Genomic DNA, 15347 nt, shown 5'->3' with positions numbered 1-15347 from the left:
TATCAGTTACAATGTTTATGAGCCTGCTGTTGTCATATAGGTAGGTTTTCAAGCTAGGAATATACTTTCTTTAATAGGTGCTATTCAAATTTTATATTTCCTCCAGCGTTAGTTTCATTAATTTGTCTTCCAAGGTACTTCTTAGAAGTTATCAAATTTATTTCAAAAAAGATTTTTGTAATATGCTTTCTATATCCTTTTAAATTCTGTAAAATCTGTGGTAATGTCTCCTAGATCTTAATATTGTAATTTAAAAAATGTATAACTGATACTGTGTAACAGGAAGAAAAGGTCTAAAAGAGCAGGGTAACTGGGAGGGGTAGGGGAAAGGAAAAAAGGGAAAGGAAAAAAAATATGAGAAGAGGGAAAAAATGGAAACAAGGTCTTTGCAAATAGGGGAGGGTGGAGGGGGTGAAGGGAGGGCAAGGGAAGGCAAAAAAAAATAAGAACCAAGAGACTCATGTAATGGTACAAGATCCCAATGATGAATGTAACTGTATTTTATACCTAAAATGTACCAATAAAGTTAATGGGGGGGGAACATTCAATAGGGCCACATCTATGGTGATAGCAAACTGCCCTAATAGCTCAGGGATAAGGTCAAAATAAGGTCAAGGTCACAACAAAACTACCTCAAAGGCATTTTGAAGAGACTCGGTATACACTCGTGTCTAATGTGTCTAATCAAAGTAATCAAGATCAGCATGAATGATACAATACTTAGTGAGCAGAAAAAAGCGAAATGTAAAAAAAAAATTTTCAGGGTTTATTCAGGAGTAAGTCATAGTTAAGAAGTAGTTCAACAGAAGGCACAGTTCTGTCTGAACACTGGAGAAACTGACTCTATTGCAAAGATAATTTTTCCCCAAATTAATTCCCCATGCTCTTACTGCGCATTCATCAAGCAACAGTTTTCAATTCATTTGGTTGGCCAAGCACACTAACTCAAGAAAAAGGTACGTATTTAAAAGCATAACAATCTATTATAACTCAATAAACTTTTTTCCAGTGTATAAGACAATTCTTATAAAACTGATTAGCAGGGCCCGGGAATTAGTTCAGTGGTTCTACCGCCTGCCTTGCAAGGCAAGGTCCCCAGTTCGATCCCGGTACCAAAAAAAAAAAAACTGATTAGCAAGAATCAATTCCCAGAATCTCATTCAATCTAAGGTCATAGATGTCATTAAGTTTTTAGAATTACTAAGCCAGGTACCAGATCCCGGGAACCTAGTAGGATTCTGCCGGGCAGCCTAAAAGCCCTAACCCAGCAGCCATCTGGTCTTGCTGGAATTTTTCAATGTCAGAAATTGAAACATTTCAGGATGTTTCAATAAACTATACAGAGATTTCTGATTATTAAGTTTGAATACATTGACTTGCAGATTAGAAAAGTTTTAAATTTTTTCATCCATAAAACAAATGCTTTTTCTGAAACCTAGTTATGATTTCTCATTTTCCCAACTAGAAAATATTTTTTAGCCAGGCCTGGTGGTACATGCCTATTGTCTCAAAAAAAAACAAAGCAAAAAATTTGAAATTACTTGCTAACTAGCTACAGTATATTATTATTACTAAAGGCAAACTGATTATTAACAGGTAGAGAGTAGGTTTATTATTTTCTATTCAAGGCATAGGCTAGTTAAAAAGCCTGACAATTTTCACTTCTTGCTCATCCAACTCTTCCCAAGGAACAAACTTCACAACCTATAATTTATTTCCAACTTCTATGCCTAGTGACATAGGAATCATATGGCAGGAAATAAACATGACATTAAAAGTGGAGACTCTGTTTTATGGTAATCAAATATTTAATAGTCAAGATTCATTAAATACTATAAATGAGGATAGCTCCACAAAGTAAAATTCAACAAAAAAGTTAAATTTGTTATTCTCACTCTGAAAATAACTATGTACAGCCTTTTCCCATGAGTATCTCTACACTAAGGGCATGCAAATGAACTACTTCTGGGAAACCACCCATGTTAATTATTAAATTGAAGAAAGAAGGTGGAGTCTGGCTAAAGCCTAAAACTTAATTAAGAAATTTTTTTCTGGTCCACAAGAGAACACTTCTCTCAGTGGTACTGGTTTGGTCATTCTGAGAGATTTCTATACCATAAGGTCACACACACACTTGAAGAGGCAGAAGAGGATGACCATGTTAACACCCTCTTTTTACACTAATATCAGGTTTAAGGATCTGTCTCATACACTGAACCTTAACATATCAAATAGAAACATTTATCTCCCAAATATCTATTGTATTTGGGAGTAATCTGTTTTAGAGCAAAGGCTAAGAATGGAAGGACTACTTCAAGAAGTATGTTGTTAGTTCATGCTCTTTAATGAAATCCATAATAATATAACCCACAACTATTTAGCTTTTCAGTTTAAATAAATTAGGTAAACAGAGGGAAGAAACTATAGTCACAGGAGGACTACAGACAGAACAGTTAGGATTTGACCTTTAGGTATTCCATACTTCCTAACCTACACTGAACATCATCTGCCTGATAGCAGCCTCGGGGCATGAATCCAAAAGTCTGCTCCTAGAGTTGGTCCCTTTACTGTAGTCTTCTCAACAGAACTTTACAAGAAAGAAATCTTAGATGCTCTTAATTGGGCTAAAATCTGGGCTGCGGTTTTGAAAATGTAAAAAAGAATGTTACCATAACTAATACTGTGAAATAAAAATAAACTAAATATTTAATATTTATGTAGAATTTTATCTACCGGTGTGGGGTTATCAGTCTTACCTGAACCAATTCTCTGTATGCAGACTTAGCAAGGTTATAAGGTACTAAAAGATTAGAACCAAGAAAATAGAGAACTTCCAATCCAGTAAAAATCATGGCAAATTTGTTGATGATAACGATAGTTTCCAGAGGAACAAGGCAGAGTCGTGCTAGCAGAGGAAGCATGTGAGCTGAAAAAAGCCAAATCTGCTTGGTTTTCATGACACACGAGCATAAAGTACATACCACCAACTGACCTAAAATGAGGAAAAGAATTCATTTAATTTTGAGCATTTGGTAACCACAAACATAAAAAAAAATACCGTTGATAAGGATGATAAAACAGCCACTGAAGGTTTCTTAGATGTTTTACATCAAATTTTAATTTCATCTGACCATAGTTACATATTCACATCTACTGTGAATTCTGAATACCAATTTCCCAGGGCCAATGTGAAAAATACAGCCTAAATCTCCACTAGTCTTCATCGTATTTCTGATGGGATATATAACATGAAGAAACCTTTTTCTAAAAATGTCTAACTGAATTTTACAGTAATTCAGTTACTGCAGTTAATACAGAGCTCCTTTTCAAAAGGTACTCAACATTTAGCTGTTCTGGACAATAGGCAGAAGCATAAAATCAAAGTGATGCAATTACTTGTCCAAGATCACAATATAACAAGATGAATTATCCTGAGGATTTTTGGATCTTTATTTTTTACAATACTATGTAAGCCTCTTAATAACTTACTTAGTCATTAAAGTTAAAACTATGAAGTTTAAACAAATTCATCTCATAGAGAATTATACAAAATAACTATAGAAAATTGGAAACACAGAGAAGAAAAGAAAATCCCCAATCTTCTAAAATCTACCACTCAACCACTGGAAATCAGTGTGGAAATTCCTCAAAAAACCAAACGAGAGAGGTTCCATTCAACCCAGCTATTCCCCTTCTTGGTATATTCCCAAAAGAATTAAAAGCATCATATCACAGTGATATATGCATACTGTTTACAGTGGCACAGTTCGTAGCTGAATCTTGGCAACAGCCCCAATGTCCATCAACAGATGAACGGATAAAGAAGATGTGGTATGGAGTACTACTCTGCCATAAAGAAGGATAAGCTTGTCACCTGCCCCATCAGCATAAGGTCCTGAGTTTGATCCCTAGTACCAAAAAGGATAAGCTTGAGACATTTCCAGTAAATAGATGCACCTTGAGACCATACTCTTAAAAGTGAGATAAATGGGACACACATGTTTAAATACCACATTGTTTTTCTGGTGTGAGAAACTGAAACTAGAAATAAGGACCAAAATATATAATAGATACTAGGAAATGGGAAGAAAATGTTCAAATGAGAAGGGGAACAAGGGATGGGGGGGAGGGGGAAAGGAAAGAAAGGATAAGAAAATAAAGAATAGAAGGAAGCTTTCCTAAATAAGGAGGGAAAGAGGAGCCGAAGGGAAGAAGGGGGAATGGGAAAAAAGAAGAAAGCTATATCATGTACAGATACAAATTCTGTATGATGAAATGTTATCAGTAAGTATATCTAAAATGTACTAATAAATGTTTTGCTTCAAAAACAATTTTTAAATAAAACAAAATGCCACCATTCAAACAGCCCTATGCATACAGTACCCATTAAATGAAGTATTAAATATAAAGCCGTAACACTGTATCTGAAACCTGGGAAGTGCTCAACAGTTACACTACTTACTACCGTTTCAGATGTAGTCTATCCATATGATTACATAGAAATGTTTACTTTGTACTCTAAAATTTTCAATACAGTGTATTTGGGTTTAGGTAGGAACTTTCTATTATTTTCTAATGATCTACTCTGATGATAAAGGCATCTTGCTCCATTTCTCTGACTACTGCTTTGTATGGAATTTCCTGGATATTCCTAAACATGTTATCTTCCAGACTAAGAATCATTTAGTCAAATGCTCTTCCTCCTTACCAGTGAAAAGCAAAACAAAATTTGGGGGTTTCTGATGGTGTCCTATTCATTCAATTGTTAGAATACAACACTGGCAACCATTTACACATACTAAACATTTAAAACAATCTACTATACTATAAAATGTATGGTATTTTCTCCCAGAAAGCATTATTTTTGCCTTTAAAGAAATAATATTTAAAGAATGTGAATACTCATCAGTGTATAGGAAAAAGAAAAACTCCTAAAAGTAAAGAAAATAAGAAAAGAGGCCACCAAAAGAGACTGTTCAACATATTTTGGAAGACAGAAAACAAAAGACAGGAAGCTCTCACTGGAGGTTTTAACCCACTCTTACTCTTCACCATACTGAGAAGTCTGTCCTCTAAAGATGGTGAAACTGAGGCTGGCAGAGGTGAGGTGCCCAACTGAAAATAGGAGAGGAAGATGCATCTCCAAAGCTGGGCTCTCCCAGTTCCCAAAGCACTACTGTTAAGTTTATCACTTAGTTCTCAGCAGTTCTCTAGCCACTGCCACCATCCTGCCTTCAGATTTTTTTCCGAAGCTGACCATTCAAGTCAAAAGATTTATAAAGACTAATATTTTGGGGTAACCCCCCAAAAAAGCCAGTCTTAACTGATTAGCCGTGGTTGCAACACAGGTTGGTAAACCCTAAAGAGATTCCAGTAACAAGTTAGTAGCTCCCTTAATACAAATGATTAATCAACAACTCCTAGGCATTTAATAAAACTTATGATTTAATCAATCTCAGATATAGCCTAGGCATGGGTATTTATTTTTAAATATATTAAGGTGATTCTAAGTCAGGCTTCAGAAACACTGCTCTCTCATGAAATACAAATACCAAAACGAAGAAATAGGAAAAGGTCTGAAGACAGGGAGAGAATGCAAGTAGCAAAAGAAAGTTTCAAAAAGATAATATTTATGAAAACAAAGACTGCCATAATAAAAGAGGCATTCAATGAAAACAAGCTGTATGATATAAAAAAAATTAAAATGCACCAAAAGGGTTGAAAGATAAAAGGAGAATTCTCAGAAACTGAAAAATACACTCCCTTTAAAGAAAAACAAAAATGACAGGAACAGCTCTAAAATAAGAAAAATACAACGTATCAACAGTAAGAAAATTAGGGCCTCAACGTAGATCAAAATTCAATTAACATGATTTCTAGAAAAGAACAAAAAAACAGCAGGGAAGAAATCATGAGCTGGAGGAAGAGAATTCTAATGAGTGATACCAGGAAGTGTGGATGGGTGATGCAGGAGACGGGATTTTCATCACAGAATTACAGTAGTTTTTAATGACAAAAATAAGCGTATTTCTTTGATTAAAAAATTTAAAAACTGAAACTAAAAAAAAGGAATCAAAGGAAACGCTTTAGTATTGGAATTATTAGAAATTTTAATTCTGGCACATCTTTCTTTCTTGTACTCAGAGATAAACATGAATTTCCTTACATGCTATGATGTAAACTTCCCCAACCCTGAAACTCCCATCAGCCTATGCCAGCATATGCAGTGTTCGCCTGTGGCAGCATCAGCTTCCTTATCTTCTTTCATAGAAGAACATGACTCATACAACATGTTCATCTTGAGAGAAGACCATTCGTGTTGTTTAGGTGAAAGAAGGAAGGAGTCATATTGTGAGTAGAATCTCCTTTATCATTCCAAAAGAGTTTTTTCCTGTGCCTGTTCCAACTAGTAATTCTGAGTAAATAAAAATCACAATGTACTCTTTGGATTTCAGAGTTCTACTATTAAAAATAGCTCCAGAAAAATCTACAATACTAAGAAATCATGGAATATTCAAATGCTTTTCCATTAAAAGTTTATTATTAAAGTGGAAGAAAAAGAATAGGAAGTTACTTTAAATAAAAGTCAGAAGAAAAGTGTCATTGAACAGTTCATGAATATTATTTAATTTTCTTATTAACTGAAATCTTAGTAGAGTATTGGGTGATGATAAGCCACTGACAGAAGAATGTAAGGAAAAATCTCTCAGGCTTGTATTAAGGTGCATCCACAATAAAATCTTGTAAGCATTCTAACCTTATAAGTATGTCTGTCCATAAGGGTTCGTTACCATTACTGTAAATACCAACTCATAGGATACAGTCATAAAGTAACTAACATTTTGTCTCCTGCTGATTTAACATCTATTTTGTGGAGATTAGTCGTTCTTCTGGCCCCAGATGAAACCTAAGACAAGCCTCCTAACTTCTAGTCTAGTTTAAGTTTCACAGTCTCCATTTAATAATAATCCAAACTGCAAAACTGATTTAAAGTTGAGACATCTCTCTTACTGGACCTTGGGCTCCCCTCCTATAGCACTACAGAGGAAAACTGCAATTTGGACAAGAGGTGGAGTGGCTGTGGTTAGCTTCTTCTTTTTAACCCAGCACATCTTTCTCTCAGCCCTGATTCACCCAGGAATGGAGCAGGCAGGGGACAAGGAGGAGAGGGCATAGCAAAGTTCCTAGTTTGGCTGTTCTCATAATGATATGATGCTGGTGCTCTCTGGACTTGAAATACTTAAAACTGATTCATGTCCTTTCTCCTAGGCACTTTTATGGGTTCCTCTGAGACTCCTGCCATCACCATGTATCTCTCCCCTGCAGCATACTTGGTGCTTGGTATGTACCACCCATTGGCTATTTTTGACTCTATCTTCAGTTCCTGAGAATCTGGAAGTTCAAATGCTGTTTGGATCTCCTCATCCTTCAAAGGGCCCTTCTGAATGGGACCTAAGAGTGCTCGCTTCAGCAGCACACACACTGAATGGGACCTAAGAAAATCCTAGATTCCTGTGACCTTTATATTCAGGAAACTCATCCTTTCCCTCCACAAATCAGAAGATGGAGGAAAACCCTACAAGGCATTTTCACTTCACAGTCAAAAAACTCTATAGGCAACCAGCCTGTTACCAGCCTTTTACATCAAATTAGAAATGAGTCATATTATAACTTAAAATGATAGCAGCCTCATTCCAAAGAGTAAAAAGAAACAAGTGAAATTAATACGCTTGAATATATCCCAAATATTTTCATATGCAGTATAGTCAATCTATAGTAAAAATTGAAAAACTTTTTGTGTTAAGTAGAAATTGAGTGTATATGCATAGCACATCTTTATTTGTAACAGCCATATTTCAAGGGCTCAAGAGCCACTTGTGGTGGGATTTGGGCAGTGCACCTCTATATTTTTTAGGCCTAAGTTAGTGCACAGTATCCTCCCAAGCCACAGAAGCTGGGGAAGTAGTTCAGAATACAGGGCCAGGGCAGGGGGAAGATTTAGCTCAGTAGTTTCGCCGCCTGCTGTGCAAGCGCAAGGACCCGAGTTTGATCCCTGGTACCAAAAAACAAACAAACAAAAAACAGAATACAGGGCCATTTCTCAAGAAATCTTCCTTTAGGGCCAGGGATTTAGCTCAGTGGTTCCGCCGCCTGCCTTGCTGAGTTCCGCCTTCCTGAGTTCGATCCCCAGTACCACAAAAAAAAAAAAGAAATCTTCCTTTAATCTCAAATATTAAACTTTTTACTATCTTTTACATAAGTTAAAGAATCACAAAATGGGTTTCTCTCATTTCCTTTTTTGGAATTCTGTCATGGTAAGGGTCTGATAGCTCACTTCAGATTTTATCTGTATTGATTTTAGGCCTCAGTCAACATTTCTATTTTTAACACTCTGCTATCTGAATGTTTCAATAATATCTCAAGGCTTGATGTTTATGGCTATTTTTTTTGACAGCAGGGTGATGACTTTCAACAACAATAATCAACTTTAAAATATTATATATTGTGTTTTAATATTTCAAAGTAGTAATTAGCTCTGGTTAAAAATTAATCTTCCCAAATACTTATACTTTATAAAATATAAAGTATAAAATATACTTTAAAAAACATCAGCAACTATGGGCCATGTATATAATTATAAATACAAAAACTAAACATCTACGCACATGGGAAAAAAGACTAAATAAATGTAACATTAAACAATAGCTGTATTTGTAAAGAGAGGGCATAATAACTGAATTTTTATTTAAGTGAATATATACGAATTTTTTAATAAAGTATTAAGAATGGATGGTTCCAACCCATACTTTTAATTCTTTTAACAGTACATACCTATTAAGGCTGTGGTAAACCGATTCATGGAAAGAGGTTCCAAATACATTGGTCCTTCATAGGCAGACTCCAGTTCACTCCTAACATAGTCCCTAAAAAAGAAAAATGCTAAGAATGTACTGGATAGAATAAAGAAGGAGTTCAATCACACCATTCTCATAAAACACGTTAGTAGCTTTTCTTTCTACATCTAAGGAAACATTTATAAAGAATTACATAAGTACAGCCTTCATCTTTGTCTTCCATACCCTGGAAAGATACAATTTATTGAAACTTAATTTTACAATGCAGAGAAGGTTGCCATAGCTCCACTTTGTGGGATTTTCTTTTTTTCCATGGCCTTATTCATTATTTTATACCTAGAAAAGAGCCAGTTGAGACCTCATTTCTCAACTCTACTAATTACCTGAAACTAATAATACATTAAACCTTTCCCTCTTTTAGCTTGCTTAACTATCACCTTATTGTCCCCAAAGTTTGTTCCCAATTATGTTTTATTTGGTATAGACAAAACTACAATCTAATGACAATCCTTAAATATTGTTACTTTAAAATCTATAGGTAATCTATGATGAGAATTATAATACTCAAATAGGCTAAATATTTATTTTGAAACAAATATTAAATCACAAAATATTTCTTTTTAAATTTAGTTCATTTAACATGTTAATACTAAAAAATAAAAGGCTTTAAAAGTAGTAATTTAAGAGCCTTTTAAACTGAGAAAATAGCCGGGGATTTAGCTCAGTGGTTTCGCTGCCTGCTGTGCAAGCACAAGGACCCGAGTTCGATCCTGAGTTGGATCCTTGGTACCAAAAAAATAAAATAAATAAATAAATAAAATAAACTGAGAAAATATACACAGGAATCACAAAAGGAAAATGTTATTATAAGTAATTTAAGTGGTATTACTGGAAGATACTTGTCTTAAGTCCTTTTTGAATCAAAGAGAAATGTGTTAAAGAAAATCCTCTTCGACTGTTGAATGCTTTATTCATTGCACTTTAAAATAATTTGAATGTTTCAAGTATTTCTGAACTCAAATTGTGTATTTAGTTTTTTCCCCGTGAAATTACTTCCTGTTAGGCAATCAAGTTGAATTCCTTTAGCTTAGCATAGCATAGCAAAACAAAGAATGACCCTTACATAATCAAGGAGCAAAGTACTGCCAATTCTAATTTTAAAACTAAAATTTTTTTTTTGAAGAATATGAACAGTTTAAGGGATGACCAATTAATTTCATAGCTAATCTAGCAATTCCATCACTCTCTAATAACAGCTTTTAATACAAAATGTTTTCATATTCTCTCTCTCATGCAAGAGAAAGCCAGATTCTAAGGAGTGTTTACCAAAAAGGGGCAAGTGCGCTCACGAGAGGGCATTTTGCATTATCTAGTAACAGTTCTGGTTGCCAGAACTGAAGACGGAAGGGTGCTATCAGCACTCAGTAGGTGGTAAAAGCCACGGATGCCATCTCATGTTCTACAATACATGGGATAGTCCCCCAAACAAAGAATTATCTGGTCTAAAATGTCAATCACGCCATGGCTGAGTAACCTGGTTTTAATGTGAAGAGATACAAATGCTGTATTTGCAAATAACACATAAATTCTGATCATTATGGGTAACCACCAAGGTAATTATATTTCATACAGTTCTAAAATAAAATGCTAAATAATTAAGAGAATTATGAAGTTCAAAATATAAATGTAAATAGTGATAATACTTACAAAGTTTTGAAATGCTATTAAAGAAATAAATGTATATTTAAAAGAGACAAAACTGAGTCTCAATACTACCTAAGACTCTAAAGCCCAGTAAGTTCTTTGTGGACATAAAATATCCTGAGGTCTAGCTGAAATGGTGACCAGGCAAAACCTACCATTCAGCAGACTGGAGGCTGACAGGGGTTACGGGCAGGAAAAATAGAGGTAACTCCTTAAGGGGTACTGGGTTTTATTTTAGGGTAATTAAAATGTTTTGGAATTAAGTAAAGGTGAGGTAGTCATGAAAGTACTATGTACTATTTTACAATGGTTAATTTTATATTGTGTAAATTTTACCCCAATTAGAAAGGTGCATCAGAAGAGCACTGACCCTGAGGGGAAAGCCAAAAGGTGCCCCAGGAGGGCCTCGGTCCCAGCAGCTCTCTTACTAAGGGCTAAAGGAGACTAGAGTGCGTTCCCTGTCACGTTTGCTCTCCCGTTTGATTTTGTCATATTACTGATGCTTTACAACATAACTCAGCAAACTCAACATTACAGAATTGCTTAGTGGGGAGAATTTCATTATTTTGTATTATTTCATAGCTTTAGTTGATCTACTTTTTAAAAACTTCTTGTCTTTTTTTAGAGTTTCTTACCTTAAATTCTAGAACAAAACTAACAAAACTTCTAAGGACAATTAACATGCCCTGTACTTTTTTTTAACTCCAAGAAATTACTGTGTATGGAGTATGTTGCTAGCACTCTGCTAGGCCCTGTTGGTATCACTGTAGCTAAGACACAGATGCTGCTATGGTAAAGCTTACAAATTAGGACCAATACTTAATTTTATAACTAAGGACGACTATGAGAAGTGCTGTGATGATTACAAAGTTATTTAAAATTTACTTTTAAGTTCATAGTCCTAATTAAAAACTTTACCTTTTATTTTCTTCTAGGTTATTTTCATTTAGATAGTTCTCTTTTACTTCATCTTAAGTATCACTTATTCTACTTCCTATTCTATAAGATTATAAAAGGTTGTAATGTACCTCTTTTCTTTTATTAAACCCTATTTTCCATTCCTTTATTTTTTAAGACTTATTTTCCAATCCATTTCATCATTTTCTTTTTAGTTCTTTTTCACTTTTTGTATATTCATTACCTTGTGACTTGCTACAACTATAGGACGCTAAGGGAGGTCTACAACCCAGTATAATAAGTAATCAACCTTTAAGCCATAACCACAACAACCCTGATGTGAAGCAATTTCTTCCCACTACCTGCTACTTTGCCCTCCTCTGAGATCCTAGAGATGGTTCTCTCCCAATGCTCCAAATTTCACCATTCCAATCCAACTGATCCCATGTATCATTTAACCCACCCTACACATTAAATTTTCCCTAGATACCACCTAGACACTTGCCCTTTTCTTCAATTCCTCTTTCTCAAGTCAGTCCTTCAGAATCCCCCCCGTCTAACTAACCTATAACTCTCACATCAGTAAAGCCAGCCAGGCCCAGAGAGCCAGCAGACACCTCTTTTTGGGCCAGCTGAGCTGAGTGTGCCAGAGGGCAGTCTTACTTACTGGTGAGGGCAAAACTAACTAGTACGCCACACAGCCACTATGGAATTGTCCCTTCTAAAAGAAGATTCTAGAGACTGCATGCTATACTGTAGAGAAGAAGTGAAATTATGATCAGTGCAATAAGGATCTCCATGTCTAACTTACGTACAACTTCAGGGAATCTCATTCAGCAATGAAAACTTCTGGTTACTTAGTCCCAACAGGGAGGGTCACTCACAAGATTAAATAAATAAATAAAACAAAAAGCCTACAAGAAGGACCCAGAAGAGTTATTCAAAATTTTGTGAGTCACTTTAAGTCAACTATTAGTTCAAAGTAAAAGCCATGAAAATTCTAATTTTAACATTTTATAACATTTTAAGTATCAGGTGAGCTGTTCAAGAGGAACATAAATTTTCAATTTAGAAGATTTAAATTGTAAAACATATTAAGTTGATCAGAAGTGAGAATTCTTGCCATTCTATTTGTAACTGAATTAAAACCTTTTCCTTTTTTCATTTGTGCAATTTGTAGATTGCTAAGGATCAACCCTGAGCACTAATAAACCAGATACTTTGAAAATGTTCTCTAGTCCTCTGGGACTATGTCTTCTCTTTGAACTGGAACTGTGTGGGGGGAGTAAGTAATGTGTAGGATGTTATGAAAAAGGCCTCAGAGACAGCCTGTAATTAGAAAAGTTCTTGCTATAAGGAGGCATACAAGTTATAAAAATAACAACAAAACCTATGAGCTTACTACTCTAACTGACGAAAGACTTTTACATAATGGTTTCTTTAAGCTACCTGACTCAACCTCGGGACAAGCTAGGAACAATCTGTATATTCTGGCTACTTAAGCTTTCAAAAGTTATTCATTCCAAAGAAATCTAATCTTTCATACAAAACAAGTTGTCTTTTGCAATATGAGCAAACAAAAAGCACCCTTCTGGGTAAGAGATCCCAGAAACTAGAATGTTCAAATACCTGATGTAAGTATGTACTGTACATACACACCTACTACACCCTCAGCACAATCACAGCAATTGAACTACTCATCTGGTCAAGGTTATTTAAATTGTTTTGATACTCGGCTTCTCTTTCCAGGTTCTTTCTGGCTCCCTAGATATTTGATAAAGTTCCAAAGAAGAAAACACGAAACACAGGTCAATTTTATTCCTGTCAAAACTTAAAAGTTTAGTATATAAATGACAAAATTCATTTTAACAATTCCTTAAAGCAGTAGTTCTCAACTAAGGATAGTTTTGCTTCCCAAGACACAACATGGCAATGTCAAGGGACACTTTTTGGTTATCACAACTGCTAAAACTACTATCATGTAGTAGTTGAAGACTCAGGGCAGCCTCCACAACAAAGAACAAGCAAGTCCCAAATGCTAACAGGTTGGAGACAGAGCAACTCCTTATCTACAGCTCTGAATTATACAACTTTTCATCAAACACTGGTCAATTTAATTCCTGTCAAAATGAAAAGTCTCATTATAAATGATAAAACCCAGACTGGCTAAAGCTTTCTTAAATTAAAAAAAAAAAAAAAAAAAGGAAGTTGGTTTTAAAGCTGCCTTATGAAATCTGAACACTTTTAACTAAAAATTTCAACCTTAACATCCATGTGGCATGTTCAAAATATTTATTAAATGTGACATGTCATGAATAACTCAAGGACAGCATTCCTGAGAAAAGTACCAAACAATGTAAATTACACCAAAGGAAAACACTAAAATATACCATATCCTGAAATTCATTCATTTAATACCAAAACAAACTACCCAAGAGTTTCAAAGAAGTAATTTAGGCTAGGCATGGTGGCACATGCCTGTAATCCCAGCACTTGGGAGGCTGAGGCAGGAGGATTGCCACAAATTCGAGGCCAACCTGGGCTACAGAGTGCATTCAAGGTCAATCAGAACTACAGTCTCAAAAGCAAAACAAAACACCAAAGTAACTTAATGAAGTAAAATACTGAAAAGTGAAACTCTCACTAATTTTCTTTCCACTGACTATGCTGCCTCCCTAAGAGAAGTAAACTAAGAAGAAAACCTGGATTCAAGTTAAAAGTCTGGGATTGTCCCCAGATGTCTGCCCACTTCAATTTTTCAAATTGTAAATTCCAAAGGATTACAATGATCAAAGTGAAATTTAAACAGGAAGTAGTTTTTCCCACATTATTAAAATTCTTTTTATTAACGTTTTAATTTTCTAACAATGAAAACAAATTTAAAAATCACAAAACATTCCCATAGACTAAAATTAAAAAGCTGAAAATTACCACAAAAAGAAAAGTCAGAAAAAGTCTACTTTCTTAGCCTCTGAAGCTATTCTGGGTCCCTTTCCCCTCCACATAACAGAATTCTAACCTCTCAAAAAGTGCATGAGTTGATAATACAATAGATAAAATTGGTTTCAGCCATTACTAAACCATTTGGATTAAAGGGGGGCGGGATTTAGCTCAGTGGTCTTGCCGCCTGCCTCGCAAGCACAAGGTCCCAAGTTCAAGCCCCAGTACCAAAAAAAAAAAATGATGGAGGAAAGCCCAAGTTCATGGTTTTTGCCCAGAATTATAATAACTAAAAAGCAACTGTTTTAACAGCTCTATCTTCAACTTCAGAAATTTTCTTGACTGAACATCAAAATCCTAAAAAGCTATCATCAACATCTTAAAAAGCAATCATCATGGAATACTCTGCAATTTAAAAAAACCATTTTTAAATATTTGTGACACAATAAATTTTCACTGAGCACCTACTCTGTCAGAAACCGTGCTCAGAAATTCACGCTCCATCTTACTGAATCTTACAATAATCCTTAAGTATTATCACCATTTTACAGGTGAACAAAGTAAGGAAGGCTTATCTTTCTGGACACCCTAAGTTAGAGAGCAGTGAAAAAGTAACCTGGAATTGGAACCTTTCCAATCATCCATCCATGCATCCAAGAACCAGGAGACTGGCTCTTAAGTGCCTAGGCACTCATCTAGATGCTATAATGGTGACTACAAAACCTGAACCCTAAAGCATACTACATATGCTTTACAAATTTGATTTTTCACAATGAACAAAGACAGAGAAGTATTTCCAACTTGAGCCTGAAGTGAGATTCGGAGGTGTAACACCAGAGGAATGCACCGTGTATGGGTTTGGGGTTAGTAGTGCTGGATGAGGACAACAAGTTGTCTGGGTCAGTATTGGTCCTCAGACTCCTAATAAGGCTTTATGGAGAGAGAAGCTAC

The 15347-nt window shown here is 35.2% G+C and overlaps 1 protein-coding gene across 7 annotated transcripts in view; it reads right to left on the bottom strand.

Annotated features, from left to right (window-relative positions):
- Positions 1–15347, bottom strand: part of Rnf145 (ring finger protein 145) — a 50072-nt gene that overhangs the window by 20298 nt on the left and 14427 nt on the right. For all 7 annotated transcript variants that reach the window (XM_087194901.1, XM_087194900.1, XM_021240425.2 and 4 more), the window contains 2 exons: positions 8833–8924; positions 2757–2992 (listed from right to left, as the gene is read on the bottom strand). In XM_087194901.1, coding sequence (XP_087051027.1) covers positions 2757–2992; positions 8833–8924 — 328 coding nt within the window. The remainder of the gene's footprint in view (positions 1–2756; positions 2993–8832; positions 8925–15347) is intronic.

This window comes from Heterocephalus glaber, unplaced genomic scaffold (genome assembly GCF_053883595.1).
Source record: "Heterocephalus glaber isolate CG9 unplaced genomic scaffold, H.glaber_assembly_v1.0 deba00001606, whole genome shotgun sequence".
In the NCBI taxonomy this organism is placed as follows: domain Eukaryota; kingdom Metazoa; phylum Chordata; class Mammalia; order Rodentia; family Bathyergidae; genus Heterocephalus; species Heterocephalus glaber.
Note: the sequence above shows the minus strand (reverse complement) of the source record. Positions and strands in the feature narration are given on the sequence as shown.